Source organism: Struthio camelus, chromosome 1 (genome assembly GCF_040807025.1).
Source record: "Struthio camelus isolate bStrCam1 chromosome 1, bStrCam1.hap1, whole genome shotgun sequence".
NCBI classification, from domain to species: Eukaryota; Metazoa; Chordata; class Aves; order Struthioniformes; family Struthionidae; genus Struthio; species Struthio camelus.
The window spans coordinates 96,896,233-96,920,564 of record NC_090942.1 but is presented as its reverse complement, the minus strand read 5'-3'; the positions used below and the strand labels follow the sequence as shown (position 1 = coordinate 96,920,564).

Genomic DNA, 24,332 nt, shown 5'->3' with positions numbered 1-24,332 from the left:
GTTCAGCCGTCTTTCTTTAAAAGCTACCCTGCAGCAAGGATATTGGCACTGTCACAAGAAAGTTGCCTATGTGCATCTGCTCACAATGGGCTTGTCAATATATTGATGTTTTACAGTTGACTGATCACTAAAGCTAATACTAACACCTAGACAATAATGATGGGAGCTAAGAGAGTAAATATGTAAAAAGCCTAGCTGGTACACAATGTAATAAGAATATATTCTTACAAGGAGGAAATCTGTTAGAGCAAAGTACAGTGGTATGGGTTTGACAACACAGACTGGAATACTGCTGTTTAGCATTAGCACCAGTATCCAGTATCTATGAAATGATCCAGCTTCCAAACAGAATTCACGGTGGACAGAAGCAAGTGTAAATTTTCTTTTTTTGTTGTTTTTCATATGGAGAAATTTATGTCTAGTAATCAGTGAGGAAGCTTTTATGCAAGCAAGATCTCTCCTGGAGCACATTGGGTAATATAAGGCATAATATTTGCTTAACAAACTTCACATCTTGCTCAGTTTTCAGATTCTGTGTCTTAATTTGTATTTTCACAGTGTGTTGAAGTCCCAGTTGTGGATTAAGATCCCCTTACACAAGGTGCTTGCCAACTCGGACCCTAAAGATGGCCTGCAGTCTTAAGTGCATGTCAAGAGGCGATGCTAACAGAAGCAGATAATGGGGACCATAAGGGAATGGCAAGGTAATATGGCGTGTGAAATGAGCAGTAATTTCAGTATACCAACAGCCTAAACAATATCATTTTTATTAAACAGGTATTGCCACAGAAGTTTAACAAAAACACTGATTAAAAATAGTGATGTACCCTCCTGAGTGTTTCTGTGGTTTTCTAACAAAGGACCGCCTCATCTGAGACGTAAATGAGAAAAAACATAAGAGTAATTATTTTAAAACTTAACATGTGGTCAAAGGTAGCTGGCACCCTTGATCTATCAGAGAGAGATGATTTCTCAATAGTGAATGCAAGGGAGAACAGGTTAAGCCATGAAAGCCTTTCTTAAATATATTCAGTATTGAAAATTCTTTGCTCAGTACTTTCTGTGAATTGGTCGTGGTGTGACTGCATAGCTTGTTTCTGTGAAAATGTATTTTTGGAGCTTTCTTTCTAGTTATGACTAAATTCATTGCATTCACTTCTCTGCCAGTAAAATATGACTCTTAGAGTCAGTTCTTATTCTGCTTACAAAAGTTTTAGAATTTTTAAATTTGTTTTCAATAAATATTTTCTGAAAGTTATTTCTTTGACATTCCTTTGCTTATACACTCGTTCTTTAAATTTCTGTAATGAAGTCACTGCTGTATCTAGAAGGAGGTGGCTATGCCAATGTTCATATGAAAACTGCCCAGCTCTAACATCAAAACTTATATTTCTGTTGGCAGCATGATGAAAACAGAAGATGCAGAAATCATTTTAATTCATAACTGGAAGTAAGCTGAGCAGAACTACAGAGCAGTCACACAGTGAACAAGGAAATCTACCAGGGATAGCAGGTTTACAAACTAAACTGTGAGTAATAAGCTACAAATATGACTAGGTGATTGGGTGACTGGGTGACTAGGTGACTAGGTGACTGGGTCCTGAAACCCACTGGGATCCAGAAATGGAGTAATATCAGAAACAACACTGTTTAATAGATTCTATTGTTAGGAAAGCTGTGTGAAGTAAATAAGTGATGATGCAATGATGTGCTAAAAGTTGTATTTTAACAAAGTTTAATATTGCTATAAGAGGTGGTGAAGGGCTTGACTGTTCCCAGGAAATAATTCCTGGTTGGAGAGGCCAAACAAGTGGTGTATGCACAGAAGCTGCGTTCAATCTCAGGACTTGCAGGGCATCCATTTTGCAGTACTGCCAGTGCCATCTTAAAGCACAGGCCCTCAATATGAAGAGGCCGGCTGCACCTCAGTGGCTGGCTGTTCTGTGTTGCTGGTGTTGTTGGATGTGCAACAACACAGAATTTGCTGGCTTGCTATGCATGTGAGCTCAGTGTCTGGGGCTCTGTAGTCATAAAATAATCATGATTATTAGCTGCCTGATTAGAATAGGAATGGCAGCTGTAAACTGTCAAAAGAGTGAACTGTATGGGTAAACATAAAATAGAGCAGCAAAGGCAGGAGATAGAAATTAAGCAAAAGTAAGTGATACAGCAAGAGATAGCATTGATAAATGTGGTCAAAACTAAAACATTTGTTTATGGGAGCAGCTGAGAAACTGCTGCCTTTCTTCCTGTGACTCTGCAACATGCTGGGGAGTTTAGCGAGCTGGCTTGCCTGACCGCTAGGAAACAGTGAACACAGCACTTTTGCGTGGAGGATGGCTGCTGCACAGTAGCAGCATGTTGCAGAGAGAAATAGCTGCAAGTACTCTGATGGAGAAAGAGGAGTGCAGAGAGGGAACCTCTGCTCCAGACCTTCTCTGCTCTTAGGAACAAAGAACATTTGTGCATGTGTGTGCACATAAGACACTTAACTGGTACACATTTATCACAGTTACAAAGTATGGACAAATGATCTGCAACTTAACTGCAGAGGATCTGGCTAAATCCTTGACTATGCAAATCACTTAGGCACAGAAACAGTGGCCTTCCTGTCTACATGAAAGGGCAGGAGTAGTTGCTGTGCTGACTGCCTTGACATCTAGCCACTTAGCTGCTTTGGGCTCCAGGTCAAAAGACACGCAAGCCATCATCAACAGCCTGCATGATTCCTTGCCTCAGAGTGCCTGATGGCAGGCCTAACTGTGGAACAAAGTAGAGGACAAAGGAAACAAGCGACCAGTTAGCAACATCAAAGTCCAGGTCTGGATCATACTCGTACAAGTATAATAGGCTTGTGGAGGACCATAAAAGGCTGCAGTTAGCATGTGCTGTACTTCTATACATTTGTTATATTACGTACGAACCGGCAAGGATCTGCCTTCAAGAGCTGACATCTCATATGATGAACCCCATTCTATGGACACTAAAGAACATAAATGACTTTCGATTTGCACAGAAAAGAATCTAATAAGTGATTAAGCTCTCTGGTTTTAGAGTGGGAGGAAAGATCACTGGACTGTATTCTAGCTATTTAGCGTAGGTAATTGCAGGGGATCATAACTGATTTGGTTGGCTCTATCCCTTGGTAAGTCACTGGAAGACTGAGGTTCCTTTAAAACTTCCTGTCTGTCATTGATTGATATTCAGTGCTTTAAATACAATTTTCAGCTTTGATCTCTTCTGTTCCAAATGACATGAGGAAATAGAGAAAAGCAATGCTTGCATGCAGCGATCACCTGGACAGAAGTGGCTATTTCATAGTTGGTAGAGTGAGATACATAACTATTTGTATTGGTTTGGTTGAGTAATACATTTAAGAACTGTATTAAATTTAGAAGTGTGTTTTCTAAGCACTGGATCGTGGCCCTCAGGGGCTATCTCAAAAAGAGCTGGAGGAATGTGTGGCAAAGACATTTCTACTGTCTAAAGGAAAAATCTAGTTGTTATGATCCTACCATCAGACCAAGTACTCTATCAGTCTTTTAAAATACTGAAATAAAAGGTAGTAAACAGAGATATACAAATGTATCTCTATTCTTACTGGAGAGCCAGGTCACGCTTTAGCTACTAAGTAATCAGCCCAAAAAGTTTAAGAACCTTTAGTATACTGAGGACAATTTCATTCATTTGAATGAAATTCAAATTCATTGAATTTGAATCTATACCCAAAAGACATTTTGGAAAGGTGAGAAGAAGTCACATTGAGGAGACACATTGAGATATATAAGGTATTTTGTACACAACAAAGTGAACTTGCGCGTATATTTAGAATACTATATTAAGAGTCAAGAAAAGAGCTAGACATATGAATGAAAATATCTTCAGTTGCAGTAGTCAAAATAAATATGACTAGAATTAGCATGCATTTTATCCCTTTTGTATATTATTGCACAGTTATAGAGGATATATTTGAACTTGTTTCTTTTTGTGAAATATTTGGTGTTAGTTTCTGTTAGAAATAGCTTACTGGATTTGATTAACATAATTATCATACAGTATACTAATGCCAATGCTCCAAAACAGACAGTAATATCCCTCCTTTGGAGTATCTTAAGGAAAAGTAATCGTAAGAATAATGTGAAATATGGAATGAAGACTTTTAGTGGAAATACTGAATATGAACCTAGCAGGTTAATTCAACATGCCAGTGAAGTCCCTTTTCTAGTGGGTGACATCGTAAATTCATCGCTTGTTTCCATTTTCAAAAACAGGATTGAAAGTCTTCCCTACTGATAACTTCCGCCAGTTGAGCTATTCTGTGATGATTAATACTCAGAGCCATTATGTTAGTAACTTATAAATTAGAACAAAGTGGATGTTGTTTGGAGGGTGTTTCATTTTGGCTCAGACTTAACACTCCTCACGTCTCCCAAATATGTGCAGTATAGTGTCAAGTGTATCAAAGTAATGCCTAGAAGTGACTGACAAAACTAGTATTCCTGAGGTAAAAACGCCAAAGGGAAGACTGGTCACAGGAGCTTTTTTTTTTTTTCCAGGAAAAACTATGGCATGAGGTCAGTCAGATTTTCCCAGCACCACTTTAAGTGGTGCAAAACAAGAAAAAAAAGAAAGAATTAGTTAGACTCATCAGCAAGCATCGGTATTTAAAGAGATCTAGTGGTCTATGTAGCCCCAAAATCTGAAGAAATCCTCTGAGAAGATTCTTCTGTGGCCAGTCTTTTATAAAATGACTCCCCTGCTTTCCAGTGTTGTTGAATCATTCATGTTACTGGTAGTGGTCCTCGTGGAAGGTTCTGCTCCACTGTCAGGTCAGACACTGAGTTGTAAATTACATTTTCTTTCTGCACATAAGTAGTATAAGGTTCCACCTCCATGGTGTCATCCTAGCAAAACAAAACCAAAAACTGTGAGTGCAATGAGTATTTTAGTTTGGCAAGACTCTGCAAACCCTTCATGTGAACTGAACAGTGTAACCGAGAAATAACACTCCTGTGTTTATTCCTTTTGCACTCAAGAAAAATCCTATATTGCTTTTTCTGCCAGAGAACCTGTATTGCTGTTTTTGCCAAAGACTTGTTGAGTAAAACTGAAGTATTAATTCACCTGCTTCCTTTTCCTCTTCTCCCTCCTCCCCTTCTCCCTTGTTTATTTTGGTCTGCAAATTTTTGTATTAGGATCTCATTCTCTAGAAAGATCAAATAACATGCTAGGGTTCTGACCATGTTAGATTCCTCTGTCAGACTACAACCTCGATCTACAGTCATACTAATGAAAGTTTTGTGATGTACCAGCAAGAAACAATCATTTTACAGTACTGCAACTGCATCTGTTAGCAACAATAGGGAGATAGGACAGCAGAAGAGAAGGGGCAAGAATAGCTAGAATTGACTAACTTATTTCAGAAATCAAAACTGAAGCACCTTTTTAAGCTGGTGACAGAATTTGAGTCTAGTATCTACTGCAGATACACAGATATTGACCCTATAGATGTCCTACAAGGTAATTGTCTCACAACTTGCTTGCAAGAAATTAGCTTTATTTATAGTTGGTAGCAGAGAAGAGAGACACAGAGCTGATGAGTGAATTACTCAGCCACACAGGAGACCTGTAATAGTGTAGGGCATTCAAGACTGTCTCCTAACTTGCAGCTTAGCATTCCTGCCATTGTTTTATAAAATGTTTGACTTGAGTATGGTTCGCTTGTTAATCGTGGATTGATCATACAAGAGAGAAAGTGGACTTTAAAAGATTACACATTATCATTCTGAATAGATAGATTGACGTCTTTGTTTACTTTTTGTGAGATTCTTTCATATACTAATAGCTTTCTTAACATTCCCCAACCCATGATATTGCCACCCTCCCCGAAGACCGCTTGTATAGCAGTTGTGGTCAGTGTATCAGACATGACCAGGGAGATATGGTGGGACTTGCTCCTTACAAAGTTAAAGGGTGGTAGTTGCTGAGTCTTTCCTCTTGCAATATGCTTCTAATGTTTGCTCCAATTCTAAATTATGGTGATGATAGGCTCTGTTTTCCCCTGAGGTATTGCTAAGGATAAACATATAAGACACAGCAGCAGCTGCAAAAAGCAGGCAGTAAAAATCTAGTGGTTTGCCTTTACTGACCATGTTTTCAGGACTACTAGAAGATCCCTGGTTTGGTGATGATCTAAGCTGTATCACTCTCCTTACCTGTAAGGAATGTGTAGGAGCAGTCTCAGGAGATTTCCTTTTGTAGCACAGTCTGTGAAAAAGAAAACAAACTGTAACAAATTCCTCCCTCAATACTAGACTGGGCTAGAGTGGCTTTTGACCTTTGCTGATCACAAGGTCATGAACTATTTCTCTTTTTGATCATCAAGAATAAAGCTAAAAAGTATCCTCGTGTCTTTCTCTCCTTGAGTTTTGATCCTGAAATTCTGGCACCCTAACTCTGTTGAGAGATCTCTTCTGGTGTTCCTGGAAGCTTAAGCACACAGTGGAAGCAGAAGACTAAAAACAAAGTCCCCTGGAAGTATGTAAAATTTTCCCGCAGTGAAACTGTACTGAACTAATTCTTCTCCTCTGAAGGAGGAGGATGGGAAAAAAAGTGGTTTTGGAGTAGGGGCTGCAGGGAATGCGGTATCTGAAGAAAAGCTTTGCTCTGCTAGTTTCCTGTCAGAATGAAGAGCTCTCCTTCAGTGTTGGAAGCAATGCAGTGAGAACCCCCTGCCAACCCCTGCCCATCTCAGTCAGATGCATTATTCAGTGATGGTAGGTGCAATACACAGTGACTGCAGTGTAAAGCAGAAATACTTGATCCGGTTAATTCAGTTACGCATAGCAGCACAGAGAGACAGAATCGGATGATTTCAAGATACATGATGTGATAACAATCAGTACTTTAAGATTTCTCACAGCTCGGGACAAGCTTTCCTTAGCACTCTGTCATACATACCTGTCACCATGGAGCTTAAAATAATAAATGAGAGCGATGAAGATGACAATGCTCAGGAAACCAGGAATGATGGAGATATACGGGATAAAGTTTTCTAAAAAGAAAGAGTCAGTCTCAGTTAGGTCTTTTCAGTGATCAGTTTCTTTGTTCTGTCTGTATGAGATTAAAGCTGCTTTAGCACATAAATTTTCAGCCTGTCTGTGAAATAAATATAGTCCCATTTGGCAGAAGGGAAAGTAATGGAACTTGTCTGAGAAACACAAATAGAGTCTGTGTCAGAGACAAAAGCTGAGCTCCAAAATCCCACAGTGGACTCTCACATCCGTTATCCTCTGGGCCATATTCTAGCTCCCCTCAAGGACTCAGCATATCTCAGTACTGTAATTCATGTATAGTTCTCCAAAGCAAAAAGGAGAAAGAAAGGCAGAAACCAGAAAGCAAATGTCACACACTTCAGTTATCATACGTTCACAACTCAGGCTGAAGTGATTTATTTGTTTCTGCTGGCCAAACAAGAGTTGTTTCTTCTCTCTTTTCCACAGGCTGAGGAGGAGACCTTTCCTTTGCATCTCAGCAAATGTTGTTGATGTTCTGCTTCCAGCTGCATAGTTTAACAGTAAGAGCATGACTGCTGTCACTCAGCTTCCAAAGGCTTTCCAATTGCCAAAGGAATACTACCAGACTTACCTACAGACATATTTCTTAGGGAAGAAGCCGTTTGGAAATAGTGTCTGGAACACTAACAAGCTGGTGATAATTCTGCACAAAGGCAGTTGGGGATGGTACTCTTGTCTATGTAGGACTTCACTGAACGTTTCTATAGCTTTTAGAGATTTCCCTCCTTAGAAGGGAGGGACAAGAGTGCGCAAACAGGCTTGCTGGGATTTTGAACACAAAACGCACAGAGGGAAGCTTACCTGAGAGGCAGGCTATGGACTGGTTGTGGATCATAGCTGGGTGGGACACAAAGCAGGTTGTACTATTCAGATTGGTGCCATTTCCCGTGAATGTGCTGAGAACAGTCACTGTCCCGTCACCATGGTCTTCTTCCTCAGGGCTGGAGTTGCTCTCTGGGACCCACCGGATCCGAGCAGCCGGCTTCCCTGCCACTGCCTTGCACACGGGGTTCCCACGGCTGTCACAGTACACGGTCAGCTCGGGGGGGACTGTGGAGCATTGGGAAGGGGAGACGCATGGAGTTAGTTTGCTGCAGTAGTGGTAGGGTGTTCTTATTCTTCTCCCGAAATGAACACAGTGAGAAGAGGAGAATAAGGTGGGAGGTGCCCTTTGGTCACAGCGACATGTGCCAAAGTCACAGAGACAAAGATCATGCATCTTTTTTCATCTTGGGCAACCGTCCCAGACTCGGGCAAGTTGCCACAGCCACGTACCATTCGAGAAGGTATCCCTGGACACGGATGTAGGGAATGATGCAAAATAGGGGGCTGAATTAGACTTTTGCCCTAAGTACGCGTGGCTTAAAATGGATTTGAACGCCAGCGCAGGAGGAAATGGGGCCGTTCTTAGCATCTGGGCAATACCATCCAGGGTTGGGAGAACATCACAGTAGCTGGAACTGTTACTCTGACACATTGCAGTTATCTTAAAGCAGCAGCATCTTAATAAATGACTTTACAAGATAACCAGATGGGTATGCGGAATCCTTCTTCAGTACGCTGGAAGTTTCTTCCTACCCGTCATTTCTAACTGTACAGTGGGAAAGGGGTCAGCAGAAGGGAAAAGCGTTTTGGTAAATCAGGAGAGGAGAGAAACGGAGGTACGAGGAATGAAATGCATTACAACTTGTCCCGGCAGCAATGCTCTTCTTACTGCACGCTTCTTCCTGTGCTTGAGGAGAGAGAGGAGGCTTGGACATGGTCATCTGGAGAGCTGCAAAATGGGGAAGGAGTTCCTTACCTAGCACAGTCAGGTGGTGGGTCAGGTGGAAATTCCCTTCCCTCGCGGCCATCTCGCAGGTGTAGTTTCCCTCACTGGCCCTTTGCACTGGCCGTATCTGAAGGGTAGTGTCATGATCTGGCCTAGATTTCCAGTTCATGTTCTCAGTGCAGTTTGTTCTGTTTGTCTGGTTCAGATCAGCCCTGTATCCCAAGGTGCAGTGGCCTCCAGTCTGGGGGTTTATTTTCCAGGTTACCATAATTACATCCCGTTTTTGAGGGCAGGTCAGCCCAAAGGTGTCACCCACAGCTGCTGACACTCTCATGTTCCCTGGAGGAGACACACGAAAAGAAAGATGTATGAAAAGGTGCCTGGGGACATCACTCATAGCCTTGGAGTTCCGGTCTGTGCTTCACAGGGAAACGTCTGCACCGTTACGCTCCCGAGTGAGGCCCTGTCTCTGCCAACCCAAAAGATGTCTGTAAGCCAGTGTTAGAGTGATGGATAATAAAGCCAATGGGCTATCACAACCCACCCTCTCAAAACAGTTAATGCCCCACTAGAGCTCATCTTAGTGTATCAGACAGGTAATGGGGAAGCACCCTGCTCCTGCACTTTGGCTAAAGCAGGCTAGCAGCTGAATGATGTGTTTATGTTGGCAAATCCTCCGATGAGTTTCTTACTGCTAAAACATTTGTTGAAACTATGCAGACAGTAGTTTCCTGCTTTTCGTGAGCCCTACGCAGCTGTCAAACTCTATATGTACAGTTGCCCCATTTCTAGATTTGAAACCTACTTGTCTCTGCTCCTTCACCGGGGTCAGATTGTCTGCTGACAATCATTCCTCAGGAGGTCTTCAGTTTCCACTCTTCTGACAAGATATCAGGGAAGCAAACTAATCTCATCTTGCAATACCATAGAAGGAGATTTTCCATTTTCTTAAGATAACTTCTTGCATCAAGGGAAGTAGAGTAAGCACGCCTACCCTCTTTCTTAGCTGAATGTATTATCTTTTCCTTCTTATTAGGCTTCTAGGTGTGTGACTTTTGATTGTTTTGGGATTACCTTAAAATTCTCATGCCTACTGGCACATCATCTGCCCCATCATGGAACCATCATAGAAATGCAACACTGATCCAAGCGGTTGTTCTAATATGGCTGAGTACCTATAATGAGTTTTGTGGATATATGGTATGCATTATGGCAGTCAAAGCAAACTTGGTCTCAGTCCCCAATGAGTTGTACAGTGTTTAGGCTGCATTAAACCCGGGATTTTCCTTCCTCTTACTTTTGCGTCAGCACCAACAATAGCTTTTCTGTGATCATCAGCTTCACTAGGAGAGGCACGTATTTTCTACCTTGCCCAGAGCAGAGTGCATGGGAGTCAGTGGTTATTGTATAATAGCGCCATCTTAAAAGGAGTTGCTCCACAGGTATGCAGCATTACAGGATGACCTGAAAAGTGCCAGGGTAGGCAAATCCTCAGGGAAGGTGGGTAGTAGTAGTGATGCTTTTCAGGGGGAGGAAGGGGGTTATATCTGCTTAGTCTCCCCTGACTGGGAGAAGATGAGTTCATCCCAGAGAGCAGTGCAGGTATCTTCTTGAAAAGCAAATTAATTGTCTGAACCTAGGGGGGATGAGGTCCTGTAGCTTGCTCTTTGAAGCTGCATTCCCTGCTCTCAACATACGGCGTATATCTGTGTGTAAAGACCAGGATTCAGGATCTTCACGATGGCCAAGATCCAGCTGTGCTTTCACAGCACTGTTTGTCTTTATTGACAAAAAAATATAGAACTTCATTCGGACTCTTCACATTCCTAAAATTAAGCACAGAAATGAGGGTTCTGCTGATTTAGAGCTCATATGAGGACTTACCTCCACTGGAGAAGAAGAGCAGCACTAATTCTTTGGATTAAACTCTGCTTGCTTTTATGTATCTTCTAGTGATCTGCGTAATACCCTTGTTCTGCACCATATCAGCCTTTCCAGCTGTAGGTGGTGTAGGATGAAGCTTTGTGATGTAGGAGAAGAGATAGACCTCCACATACTCAGTGTTCTTTTTTTCAGCAAATTTTACTGCTTGGGCCATTAAAAAAATTTAAAAAGGCTTGTTTTTCTCCTATCAGGGGGCACAATTTGCTAGGGATGGGAGGGAACAGCCTGAGAAACAGACAAGTTGGCAAGGGTCAGCATTGCCACAGACTGTGTGGAACAAGTTTTTACTGCACGCTAAAACTAGCAGTGCACGCAGGGTGATTCATTGGACGGCTGAATTTATATGCACCCCTCACCAGTGACTCCTTTCCACACCCCTTGTCGAATTGTGTCTGGACTCTCCGGGGCTGTTACTGACTATGGGTTGAAATAGTTGAAATTTGACTTTTGCATTTGGCCGCGTCATAATTGACTCTTCTCCGGAACTGTTACTTCCAAGGAACTGGAAAAATTTTAGTTCTGCCTTTGCACAAAATCCAGCGCTGTGGGCAAAAGCCATGTCTATGTCTCTCAGGTATGACCACAGCACAAGTAAGAATGGTGGAGCTTTGTGCAGGAGGAAAGGTATTTGCCTTATGGTGGCAGTGTGTCTTTCCATTTTTCTGAATCTTTATGCACATATGCACTCACACTATGACTGTACTTGGAGAGCTTTTTTACTGTAGTGGTCCCCACAGGACACGTATGTAAATCCTACCCATCTGTGTGCCATGCATGCGGCTATGAAGGTGTAAAATAGGCCCATGTTCCTATTCCTCCTCTTTGTGAAGCTGATTGCAGAGAAACTTTATTCAGTTAATACGTCACCTGTGTTAACTCTCTAATAGTATGTCTTGTTCTTTAATTCTGTCTTGCCTTTGCTTGGAAGCACGTTCTCCTTATTTTTTGTTTTTCCTCCTATGACACTGACTCTTCTTTTTGGCTTTAAAGGGTGACTCTTGCATGGAGTCATGCACAATGCTCACTTTCTCTGTCTTCTCTTGATCTGGGAACTATGGACTCTAAGAAGCTAGATATCTGTTGGAAAAGCCTGGGCCTAGTCCTCATGTCCCTCCTGGAAGTTACCACATTGGCCAGTGGAGGGTTGAGAGCCAGTCCACTATTATGACCTGCCTGTGTACTGTATTTTTTCATGACAAGTTACACCCTCCGGACTTCCTTCAAATTTTTGCTTAAGGGTCTCTGAATTTCATCTGAGTCAGGGAACAAATCTACCTGGATTTTCTTTTCCCACAGGTTTTCAGGGCTGAATCATTTGCCACATGTTGAATACCAGTCATGCTTGCTCTCTTTACATTGATCAGCCTCAAGATCCCTCACCTGTCTTCAACTGATACATCCGTGGGGTCAAGTTTCTAACCCCAAGGCATTCTAACTGGATAGCTGACTATGTGAGAACTTGTTACAAAGTGACCATCTAGGCATGTCCATGGGACTTCTACCTTCCTGAGATCTGCTGTGCTTTCACATGCAACTCCTTTAGCTGTTTCCTTGACCTTCACTGCTGTGAAGCCTCTCAACACGATGCCACCTTTGGGAGAGCAGGTTCTTTTGATTTGATTCAACTCGTCACATTGGGAGCTTTTCTTTAAGGATGTGATCTGCCTGGTGCCACTCACGGTAAATGTACATGTGAGTAAACACTCAGAGATGAAAGAAAGGTTACTTGTAACTGTTCTTCTTTAAAATGAGTTGCTTATATGTACATTAGTGTTGCCTACACTTACATGCACAGCTCACCCTCCTTCCTCTGTGAGGCAGTTTTCAGGTTGAGAAAAACAAGGGCCTGAGGCACTGGTTGTAAAGCAGTGTGAGCAGCAGGTGAGACTTAACGTGCCCTTTGAGTATGGCTGAAGCAAAAAGCAAACAACCGAAAAACCCACAATGTATCTATATGTACAAGCAACCAGTTCTGAAGAAGACCTCTCACAGATAAATAACCTTTCTTTTTCAGAATCTTTTAGGGGCATAATTAATGAATTAATAGAATTAATACCCACAGTTGTAGTCCAGGTCAGCCTCCATTCTACCCCCTTACTCTTTTTCTCTTTTAATGAGTGACCATTAGACTCTGAGATTATAAACCACTGATCTCTGGGCGCTCTGTGTCTCTGGTAGAACCTTGAGTTGCTCTTTGATCAGGCAAGGTAACGGTTTCAGTGGCAGTCTGAGACAGCTGTGTGTAAGGAGAAAATCAGAGTACCGCTTTCAAACCATGCATTAATCTGAACAGAAAACAAAAATTAACCAACGTGATTTGTTGCTGACAACTGATTTTTTTTTATTTATTCCAAAAATGCTTTAAAAAATCCAAACCCTTCAAGCAGAGAAATTAAAGAAGAAATTGAAAGTTCAGTTGGAACAGGGGAAGGATTAGGAGGCATAACTTTTGAACAACTAATCGAGCCTTTCTCAAAAATCTTCCTCAGAGGTACCAGACCTGACCTTGCTGTGTTTCTCTATCTCCCTACCTGTAACTGGAATTCTGTGACCTCCATGGGCACAACATGAAAATCAGTTTCTGAACATTTTTGAAAGAGTGTTTAAGAAAAAGTCTTAATGAGCACCAACTTCAAGTTATTAGTCAAATCATTACTATTAGTCTGTTCAGGAAAACTACAGTTGGTTTTATCTTAATGATGTAGTCTGAAATCTCATTATCTTGTGGAATGCAAGTGAATAAACCGTTCCAGCACAACCACTTTTCCTTCTTTTTAACTGTGTTATTTGGAAGTGATTTATAACTTGCAAAATGAACACACTTCACGGCATTTTTACTACTTACAGATTCCCTTAGAGGTTTTTGCCTTTTCACTTTGAGGATCAAGTATCCTTTAGGTGAAGATTTTTCCACATCTAGTCCTAGCTCCTGCATATCGATAGGAGATGTAGCTGCAATATTACCCCACACTACAGTACACAGTGAGATACTATAATGTATTAGTTACTCAAGCTGTATGACTTGCAAATCAGAGTCACAAGTTGTGTTCTGGGGAGAAGAGGAAAAATAGGTGGGAGTAGTATTTCACTAAAGCCACCTACTTACCTTTTTTGTTAAATTAAGAAAATAATACTTACCTTCCTGCTGCTCAGCCCTGCCAGGATTCATTGATTAATGTTTCCAGGCAGTGCTGAGGATGAAGAGTGCTATCTGTTAACACCATTTGCTGATGCACAAAATACCCACTGGCCCCACAAATATTTGTTTTCTTAATTCAGTTGCCAGCAGTATTCTGTGATACATTAATGCGCTGGAAATGTTTTTAAATGACAAGTACTACTAAATAGTGTTTCAAGAAAATGTGAGGTGTATATTCTAAATTCAGATGATTTTACCAAAGGGGAACTGAAAGAACTCTTTCGCCTTGTAATGGTTTCTGGATATGAGTTCTGTGAACGTCTCTGAAAATTGGAGAACAAAGTGCTTCCTCTCCCAGTTTAACCCAGCCAAGTGCCTTGGAGCCCCGAGTCATGTCATCCATGGCTGACCTCATTTAAACATGACTAAGTAAACCTAAGCATTCAAACAGGCTGTGTATTGGGGTTTGTTTTTTTGGATAATTGCACAGGAATAACAATGTTGTGTACATTAGACAGTATACACTGTCATTTACATATATTGGCAGCATCATTTTACTTATCTTTCAATTCTGCAGCTCCTAAGCAGCCTATTGCAATGTACAAATTCCCCCAAATCATGGCTTGCATGTTTCAAGACTGGGAAGAAAGGAGGAGTGCAAGTGGTGCTTTCTGCTATGCCTTTCTTCCATCTTCTCCCCTAATGAAAATGGTAAGCCGCATCAGGCAGCTTAAAATCTGCTGAATCATGTACAAGTACAAATACAGGTTAATAAATTTGTAGAACGATTCTGAATACCCTTGGATCTTGTTATTAACTAGAAGACTTTTATCGAGATGGGATTTTTTTCACAGCTGGGAGATGAACAGTAAAAATATTCTGGGCCTGATTCTTGTTGATCCTATCCTTATGTACACTCTTCTGCCATTACAGAGAGGACCTAGAAGTATAATAAACATAAACTGCTCTCACTTTAGTATCTCCTTTTCTTGCTAGAGTGCAAGCAAGTGGCATTAATGTACATATGAATTGGGTACTTTCTTCCTGTCTTTGCTTCTTTTTTCATGTATGCTGCTAGAAACATGACTTTTAGATCTCTCTTACAGAAGAAGAATGCATGTGTCAGAGATATTGAAATTTAGTTAAATCATATTTCTGAATGACTTTCCCTCTTAAAAGTGGAACAGGGACTATATTTTTATCTCTGTAGAACAGAAATATATTATTAGTAAAAGCTTTAGTCTTATATTATGACCCTGTTAACATTTTCCCAAGAACTCCCTAAAACTCTGGCTAACCCTTGTTGTGTTGAAGACAGAGAAAGTGAGAAAATGGTAAAGGAGCAAGATATAACTTGCACCTATTTTGATCCTCTCCCGGTTCAAGGTAGCCTGGAACCATGGAAGCATTTATTATTACAGCGGAGTACTGTGGAGAGCTACTAGACTGAGTTCCAAAAGCAGTGTAGCCAGGCTTGTAGTAGTCTGGGCCTTTGCTCATTAGCCCTGCTTATCAGCCATGGAGCTAGTTATTGTGCTTTAATTTCTGTAGATGCTCATTCACGTCATCACATGGTGCAGAGATATTCCAACATACCTGCCATCCTTTCAGGAAAGCAAAATGTGAGCTCTGCTTCCTTTTACCACAGAGCATAGCACCAAGTTCAGTTTGAACTGTGTGAGCTAAAATCTTGTGACTCACAAGCAAAATAGGACTGGGCATGGGTAATACTTGAGAATCTTCTGAAAAGGAGCTCAAAAAGAATAGTATTAGCCCTTTTCTTAACAGTTTCGTATGGAAAGAGGATTTGTCTTTCTCTCTATTTCAAATTGAAGTGTAGTCTAATGAGATGTCAAGACTAGCCATTTTTTACCTCAGAGTTAGCTGCATTTAAAGACAGTCTAACATATATATGCCCAGGAATGAATCTGCAAACAGCTATGGGATCCACCAGCACAAAGACAGTTCTTTAAATGAAAATTAACCTCATCCCTATCCTGTATCTCCTTGTCAGCCATAATGTTTCCTTTAATTCGAAGCTGCTGATAGGACCTCATATTGGTCAATGGCTAAAGTTGGACATGCCACACCTTTTCTTTCTAGTGGGCACATCAAAAGTCTTCTAGGTTCTCAGAGTATATTTTATTAGAACATAAATCAATATGTTATGAAGTGATAGCTCTTTAGGGAGCTCAGAACCGGTGGCTAGACTGATTAAAGAAAAAGGCCTGAGAACAAATCTCCCCTGCCCTCTCCCCTGCCCTCTGTGCCCTTGCAAAATAGGTTCTTTCCTCCAGTCCTCTTTTCTAGTCCACCAGCTTTCAGTGAATTCTCAGGCACAGGCTCCATGTGATGTCTTCTGGGCCCGTTTTTCCATCACTTCTATGACTCGTGGTTCTGCTCTAACCAAACCCTTTGCAGGGGTCTCCCAGTCAGCTTTCTTTGTCTTCCTTCTACTGCCTGCCCCAGCCTGCACTCTTGGGGTATGTGCTCAGCAGCTCTGGGGGAAGACATCATCTCCCCTTCCCTCCAGGGATGTCCTTGACCCTAAACGGCATGTGTCTGCTGCCTAGACAAACTAAACAAACAAAACCATTCCACTGTCTGTTAAAGGGAGGAAAAGTTCAGTGCTGCAGGCATTTTAATTCAGACCTGTCTCTGCACTGTTGTTATCTGGAAGGGTGCTTTGGTACTGTAAAACAGCTAAAAGTCAATTGCTGTGATAGGTGATTGGTTTATGACCGAAAGCATCGGGGCACATACTCTGTTCATGTCAGCACTTACCTAGTTGAATGAAGGCTCTGAAACAAGCCAGTACACTGCACTGTTACTTCTCTAAAGGTGAAATCCCATGCTATAGCTAAGCTGAGCTGACAACCTGCCGCTGCTGAGAAGGCAATAACCAGTGCAGCAAAGGCCTCACCCTCTGTGGGTCTGTGGAGAACAAGAAAACTGAAGAGGTGTGAGCTATCTATTTCATCTCAGTGCAGTGATAACAGAAGGACGATAATTAAATAATGTCAGCACTGTTAACTGTTTCATTCCACACAAGAGAGATGAGATGAAGGATCATACATCTATACATTTATTGTAAATAACCTCTCATTTTCAGTCTTATTCTTCACAAATGAGTGGATTCTGGGAGATAACAGTCATTTTTTTCTGTTAGTCAGAAGGAGCAGAGCCTGGGAGCCCGGGAGAGCACACTGCCACACCGATGTAGAAAATGGGCAAGTCAGGTTCAGGGAGTTCTATGCAGCTCAGAGCTGAACTATCCTATTTAGGTCATTGACACAAATCCAGAGTGAGCAGATTTCACTTTGGAGACTCATTTGACAGATATTATGGGTGGATACGGTTGGAAGCTTTCAGTTCAGCTTCAGCTGAAGTTCCTCTAACTAAAATCAAAATAATATTGTGTAATCTCTCAGTGTCTCCCCTCAGCTGTTGAAGAAGATTTTAAGCCATGTCTGAGGAGGTACTTGAGCTCTATTCCAGTACGTTGAGTATACATCCCAATGCATGATGGATTCCATTTTTATATTTTAAAATAAAATCTCAGGAAAAAACACAGTCAATTGAGAAGCTCATATGTGTGTTTCGAAAATGTATTGGCTAGCGTTGTCATGCTAAGATTACTGTAATAGAAAAAGACTGGGGGGAAATACTTTGCTCTTTTTCACTTTTTTTATGTTATGTGTTTGACATTATCTTGGGGATAACTAGTTGCACCAGTTCCTTTGCAGTGTCAGTTACTTAGTCATTTCTCCTGTTTCTCAGTCTTTTACACAGTAAAAAGAGAGAGAAATATTTTAAAAATAGGAAAATTTGATTGTGAAACCACTAAAATTTTCAGGGGATCAGTGCACAATCGGAGACAGCTAAATGACTTTCAAGTGCTTTTGATTCTTTCCAAATAAGAAAGATTTCCAGTGTCTGGTATTCTTTACAGCAGGTTTTAACCCATAGCAGACCTTTCTCTTGCCCCCAAATGACTCAGGTTGCATGGCCGTTTCTTCAGAAATTGAGCTTTTAAAAAGGTTTTTTTTGCACTCTAAAGAGATTGCTTTACTTTCTTGGACATAATCCTAGTAAGTCTTTATTTCTTACAGTAACAATCTACCCCATTTTTTGTTGCATCTCCCCCACACGCAGCAGATTATGACATAGTAAGCTTAGCAGTATAATGAACTGAAACAACGATATACCACAAACAAATGACTAACTGTATCTTGGAATGAATATATTATATGACTCATAGTAAGTTATAATCAAAGAGGCCGTACCAGATACTTAGAAGAGGCCATATACAACAGGTTAAGCTCAGCATCTATTTTCCCCTTCTACTGCCGCAGAGTGCCTTTGACACTTAGGAAGGCTGGCCTAAAATAAAGTGAAAGATAAACAAATAGAAGTGCTTTGTACTAGGGTAGGGATTGCAAGAGAACTGACAGAATTTTAGATGCGATAGCTTGGTTAGTGTGAAAACATAGCCATGACAGCACAGAAAAAAGTGCGGGCTGCAAACCTGCTCTGCCTGCCCGGTAAGTGCTCAGTAGTTAGATTGCTCTAAACAACTTGTTAGAAATATCTGAACTAGCTGGCTTTAGCTCATGTGATTCTGTCTCTTGGAGCTGCAATCACAGCTTCTTCAGTGTGGCCATATCTTCAAAAGGGCGGCTTAGGACACAGTAAGCTCAGCACAGGCTTATGTCTTTATTGTCAGCTTCCCGCTCACGCTCTGTTATCCATTTTCCTCCTTATTCTTTGAAAACATTCTATTCCCATTTCAGTCTATTTCGTCTTTTTGCCTTTCTTCAAAAACTCCCTTCTACCTCAAACCCAACTTTTTATTTTGTTCTCCTTTTAACATGTTTCTCTTCTGCCCCCATTACTATGTCACTTGCACAGTGTGACGCTCTTTCCTGCTGTCCCAAAGGGCAACCTTAAAACACACCCAGAAAATTACACATTTTGTGTGTAAACTCTGCTCTTCCAGTATGAAGTGTCTGCAGCATGGCTGGAATTTTTTTAGACTGCAAGCTTTATGGATCTGGGAGTGACTTTATGTATTGTAGTAAGCTGAGCACACTGATAGAACTTAATAATAAACTCAAGTTTTTAGTCTTCCCTTTCAAGGTTGAATATACTTTTGCAGTTACCAGCTCCTTGTTCTTATTTTCTCATGATCCCCTCACTCTCTTTAGCTTTCACAAGCATCCTTTCCAGCAGTCATTCAAGATAGCCAGTTTTCTAGGCAAAGGAAAGGATGCTAAAGCTCATCTGGTTGGAAGTGAAGTTTTGATACAGTGTCCTCTGGAAAATGATAAATGTCAATCTGGAGAGCTGGTCAAGCTGGAATGTCAAGCTGGAGAGAGACAATTGGAGGGAAGTAAGGTTTATACTTAGTTTTTATACTAATTCTGTTTTATGATTTTAATAACGGCACTGGCATAGTATTAGGAGTGTGTGAGGAAATTTGTTGATGGCAGAAAGTATAAAGCATCATTAGTGTAAAGAATGGAAATGATGCACGAAAAGAACTAGGTGACATTGATGAGTGGAATGGTAGATGTGAGCTGAAATCCAGCGGTTCAAAATGTAATAACACAAAAATAGGAAGTAAAACAAATTGAAACTGGAAATTAGAATAGAGAAACTTGCCACAATCAGGATCCAAAACAGCTTTTCAATCAGGTTAATGTGCTTTCACACTGGTACTCAAATTATTCATGAAAACTGTTGCATGATACAATGTCTGCAAAAGAAGGTGATTTGATTCAGTGATTCAGGGGTCCTTTCTGAGGCTGTGTTTCTACTCTTAGGTAAATGGGCTATGCCTCAGTACAAACATGGTTTGGTAGAAAAAAGATGTGTACACTTATTTAATGTAGGAATTGGTCAGTGTTTGAACTATGTGTTAGACTTATCTAGTCTTGCAGAACACCTTTGACCAAGTCCTCAACAGATAATAAACCATGACTGAAGTTAACAAGCTGTGGCATTTTATACCACTCTGCCTGTAAATTTTAAACTTGGTATAGCACCTTTAATGTGCAAAGTGAGTAGATCTTCATCCTTGCAGAATGGGAGCTGAGACGGATGAAAGGAAAAGGGGTTGACTCTGGATGCCAGAGAAGACTGGGCAGTGTTTCTTTCAGAATAGCACTGTAGCACACTGTGTAACAAAGTGCAAGGGCTCTCTGGATACTTCTCACTATAGAAACAGATACAGAGTGTTTCATATTTTGTTTTGCATGCTGAACTCGACTTTTTATTCTCTTCTTATGGGAAGAAGAATAAGCAAATGTTATACTGTTTACTTATGCTTAAGTGACATTTTCCTGGTATTCTAAACAAAAATAGAATATCAACTGCAAATGGCGTGTTGTATGCCCTCCTTTAATTCATACTGTGAAACAAGCAGATCCGGGACTGCTGTGAAAACAAACCTATGACCTCGCTTTTATATGATTAAAACCACAGCCATACCTTGGTTAGTGATTAGCTTCAGTGTAGTACATTTTTCTAGCATTTTCTTACTGCGTACCAAGGTATGGCAACACAGGAAGATTCCCCACACTTCATTCTTATGAATGATTGTACCTCTAAATACAAAAATGAGCAACTAAACTTCCCTGTTTCTGAGGTTTTGAAACTAGACACCATCAAACATTGTGTTTGGGCCAGAACAAAGTAAAATATTAATGTAACTGTCACAAGACATGCTTTGAAGATTGTATTAGGGCAATTTAGATGTCTTCTTAGAAAAAAATTTGCTTAGTTTAATAACACAGTATTCTATTTTGAGTATTTGGATAAGAAAAACAAGTTGTTTGGATTCATGTGTTTTTAGTGTAAAAGAAGCCAGAATGATTTCAGCACATAGATCCAGAGGAGCAATAGAGCAATATGTAATGGAGACAAATATAAGTTTATTAGAATAGCTTTTTAGCCTATGAATTTTATATCAGGAGCAAGATTCCAGAGTAAATTAGAATAGAAGACAAAGAAACAGGAGCACTGCAACACAGTAAGACAGAGGAAGTAAGAAGACAATGAAACATTAGTTCACTAGTGAATGAGAATTTAAAACTATATTAAGGAAACAAGTTAACTGAAAGTAGTAGCATTCTAGAAAGTTATATATCTGGATGAACACAACAGCCAGGTTGTTCTGTAAGTCTTCTCTTGAGTTCATTTCACTCACTCCAGTTGCAACGCAGATGCCGAGCCATTGATTTCAGTTTGTTACTGCCAGTAAAACTGAACTAACCGTAGAGAAATCATATCTCATTACTAATAAAAATGGATTTCTTGCAGCTCCTCCTGAAGCACTTGGTCCTGTCTATTGTTAGAGGACAGTACTCCAGATAGAGAGCTTATACAGTCCAGTGTTGTGAATGTTACTTCCATAAAAAAAGATCTGTTGAACAAACCCCTCATGGAAGGTCTTGCGCTTCCTTATCCCCTGTCCTTCAGAGTACGCGCACACAACCACCTGAGGTGTCTGATCTGCTTAGTTAAACTAGGAATGTCTTTAAAGTTTTACCTACAGGATTTTAATTCTGAGTCTTTCCCACTCCTGCAACTATGAGGATTGTGGTAGTAGGGTTGTTAGTACAGACCGTGCACCAGCAGCTTCCATGCTGTATCATCTACCTGGAGCAGATCTAGACATGACAATCATGAAATGGCCTCGACCTTGCTTCTGAGCTACCTCTTCCACTGTTGTTAAAACTGACTAAGCCACACAGACAATAACAGAAATATTAAGGAAAACGCAGATAAAGCCTGGTTATGCAGGACAGTTTTTCACATGGCCTCATTACATTCACAGTGGCTTGCTCAGGTCTTTAGAAGGGGTACAGTTCCTTCTGAGCTTCTTAAAACATTAAAATTCTCTGGGTAGAGTACACATACTGGACCAGCTTGACACATTTAGCCTGTGAGGAGAAAACCTTGTCACTACACCTTGCTCAGAACAGCCACCCTAATACTGGAAGGAAACATGTTTAGGAGCGGTGTTAGCTAAAAATTTCCCAAGAAATGTGGGCTGCTTTGGGGTTTTTTTGGGGGGGGGAGGGAGAGGTGCCAAATATGAAATTAAGTTAGAGATAAACAACTTTTGTGGTAAGAATTGTCTGCTTTGAAAGGGAATATCATTGATTCATCAAGACGCCAAGAAATTAAAGTCCAATTACTTTTTGGCTGAAAAAGAAAACTTTCTGATAGTGGATTTTTTTTCCCCAACAAAGTCCATTTTTAAAAGAAATATTGCAAATAGGATATCTCCATAGTGTACCCCATTTTCTTCAGCAATTTCATGACTTGTTTATACATCTTAACTTTTTGAGCAGCTGTACTCCAAAGTCTGATGCTGCTATAATCTGTGTGTGTGACCTTGAGCATGTTCCTCAGTGTTCTGCTGAGGGAGTTTCTTTACCTACAGAATGGGGGCAGTGTGCCTACTGTAAGGTTACCAACAGAGTTTAATGATGTTTGTGAAGTATTTCAAACTTTTCCAATGGATGGCAGAGGTACCCATTTTGGCTCCCTTACTTTATCATCCACAATAGGCCAATGTTCGCTCATTGTCAACAATGGCTACATCTGTTTCGCTTAAAAATGTCACCAAGGAGCCATTGCTACTTCTCTGGCCAAGTGAAGCGGAATAACTCATGTCCATGCAGCTTAATTCAATCCATCCATAATGGGAATGGATGCATGCACATTCCATATTATTTGGAGATGTCCCTAGTTAAATATGGATCACACAAACCTACCTGCCTTCTCCCTCCATACTTAATGCTGATAGTTTAGGTTTCTGCAACTGCTGCTCAAATCCCTAAGTACGTTACAGAGTCCCTGGACAGGTGTGTGGTGTCTGGAAGAACACAAGCTCTGTAAACGCAAATGAATACGATCTAGGAGACGTTAACTGCCATAACTAGAAATATTAAAACTAAGTCAGCTACACTAAATGATGGGTTAGAAAGGGTTAGGAATGCCACTGTCTTTGTTACAAAAGTCATGCCTACTCTAGATGGTAGTCATTCCTATTAGCCTCAGAATGGAATTGTAGTAACTGTTCCCTGCTGCCAACACACCAGTGATCTCCAACCAGTCCTCAGAAGGACATAAGAGATCCCTGCCCTATTTCGTAGCATCTGCCACCTCTCTTTCAGTAGAAACCTAGAACAGACCACCTAGCCAAAAACTTCATAGACACTTCCAAGGAATGTTTTTAATAAGTTAAATGGATTAGTTTCTCAGATGATGTGGATTTAGAGATCTGAGTAAGAAATACTTGTATCTGTGACAAATGGTACATTCCTAATTAAGAGTCAATAAGTAACTGTCTACATGGAGTCATGGAGATAATGACTGGCAGCCTTGTGACCAAGCAGGAGTGGAGATGCATATTTTAATTATGCTCCATAATCTTCAGTAAGTAAAGAAAGGCCAAGCCTGATGCATAGCCCTTACGGGAAGAAACTATCAGTGCACATTTCCCTCTCTTCCACCCTGACAGCTGATCAATCCTAGAGAACAGTCAGACTCACCCACTGTTCCCATGAGCTTGGTAATGATGAGCAGCAAAGAGACGCACACAATCTTTCCAGCAATCTTCATGTCAGCTCCTGCTTTCATGGCTCAGGCAGCTTCGTCACTCCATCCATCCCGCTGCAAACCTAGCTGTAGTCATGGAGAGCTTTTCTTGTCTGCTAGTACATCCTCACAAGCCAGTGTCACTGTTTTCTCTCCCCTTCTCCCTTCTCCTCTACTCTAGCTGTGTGCACTCCTGACTGACTAGCTCCTCAAAGCTGGAGAGGTTCCTCCTTCTGACTTTTTGCAGCACTAGGCTTCCTGTGCTGAGAGCCTAGGCGAACGCTGAGGAAACAGACTGAACAACTCCGCCTTCTGTTCATTGGCTCTCCTCTCAAGGCTGATGAATGAAGATAAACCCCACAACAGAGCTCAGATGGGGTAGAAGTGAAGGAGATTAATCAAAGCTGTGTTTAATATCAAAAATAAAATCTTAATCTTAGGGAGCCAGAGAGAAACATTCTTTATCCAGTGTTTCATCACAAACTCGGAGAAAATTCCTCCTTCTGTCCCCCCGAAAAGGATAAGCAGTCTTAAATCTTCTCTGTAAGTGACATTTTTAATGATTTTTTTCCCCTTCAGTAGATGCTTAGCTACTGGCAACTGTGTTCTCATCTTGAACAGGAAGGAAGGCTTTCTGGACCCTGGGGGAGAGACTGCATGCTGAGGGAAAAGAAAATGCTATTTTACCTACCTCTCAGCAGAAATAATACAGATATTGAAGCAGGTCCACACCTTTTACTGAAAAACTCTTGATATTTTTTTAGAATACTGTTGGTTTTTTTAGAACAGT

At 40.9% G+C, this 24,332-nt stretch overlaps 1 protein-coding gene across 2 annotated transcripts; it reads right to left on the bottom strand.

Moving 5' to 3' along the window:
• Positions 1–751: 751 nt before the first annotated feature.
• Positions 752–23,820, bottom strand: CD200R1 (CD200 receptor 1). 2 transcript variants are annotated; one of them, XM_068959437.1, is made up of 7 exons: positions 23,497–23,820; positions 18,217–18,313; positions 8,878–9,186; positions 7,878–8,126; positions 6,961–7,054; positions 6,216–6,267; positions 752–4,904 (listed from the first exon to the last, which is right to left on the bottom strand). In XM_068959437.1, the coding sequence occupies exons 3-7, from the start codon at positions 9,179–9,181 to the stop codon at positions 4,782–4,784; spliced, it is 822 nt and encodes a 273-aa protein (XP_068815538.1). In that variant the 5' UTR covers positions 9,182–9,186; positions 18,217–18,313; positions 23,497–23,820; the 3' UTR covers positions 752–4,781. The 2 variants fall into 2 exon arrangements, with proteins under 2 accessions (XP_068815538.1, XP_009673474.1); XM_009675179.2 differs by lacking the exon at positions 18,217–18,313 and having other exon boundaries at positions 23,497–23,818.
• Positions 23,821–24,332: the final 512 nt, after the last annotated feature.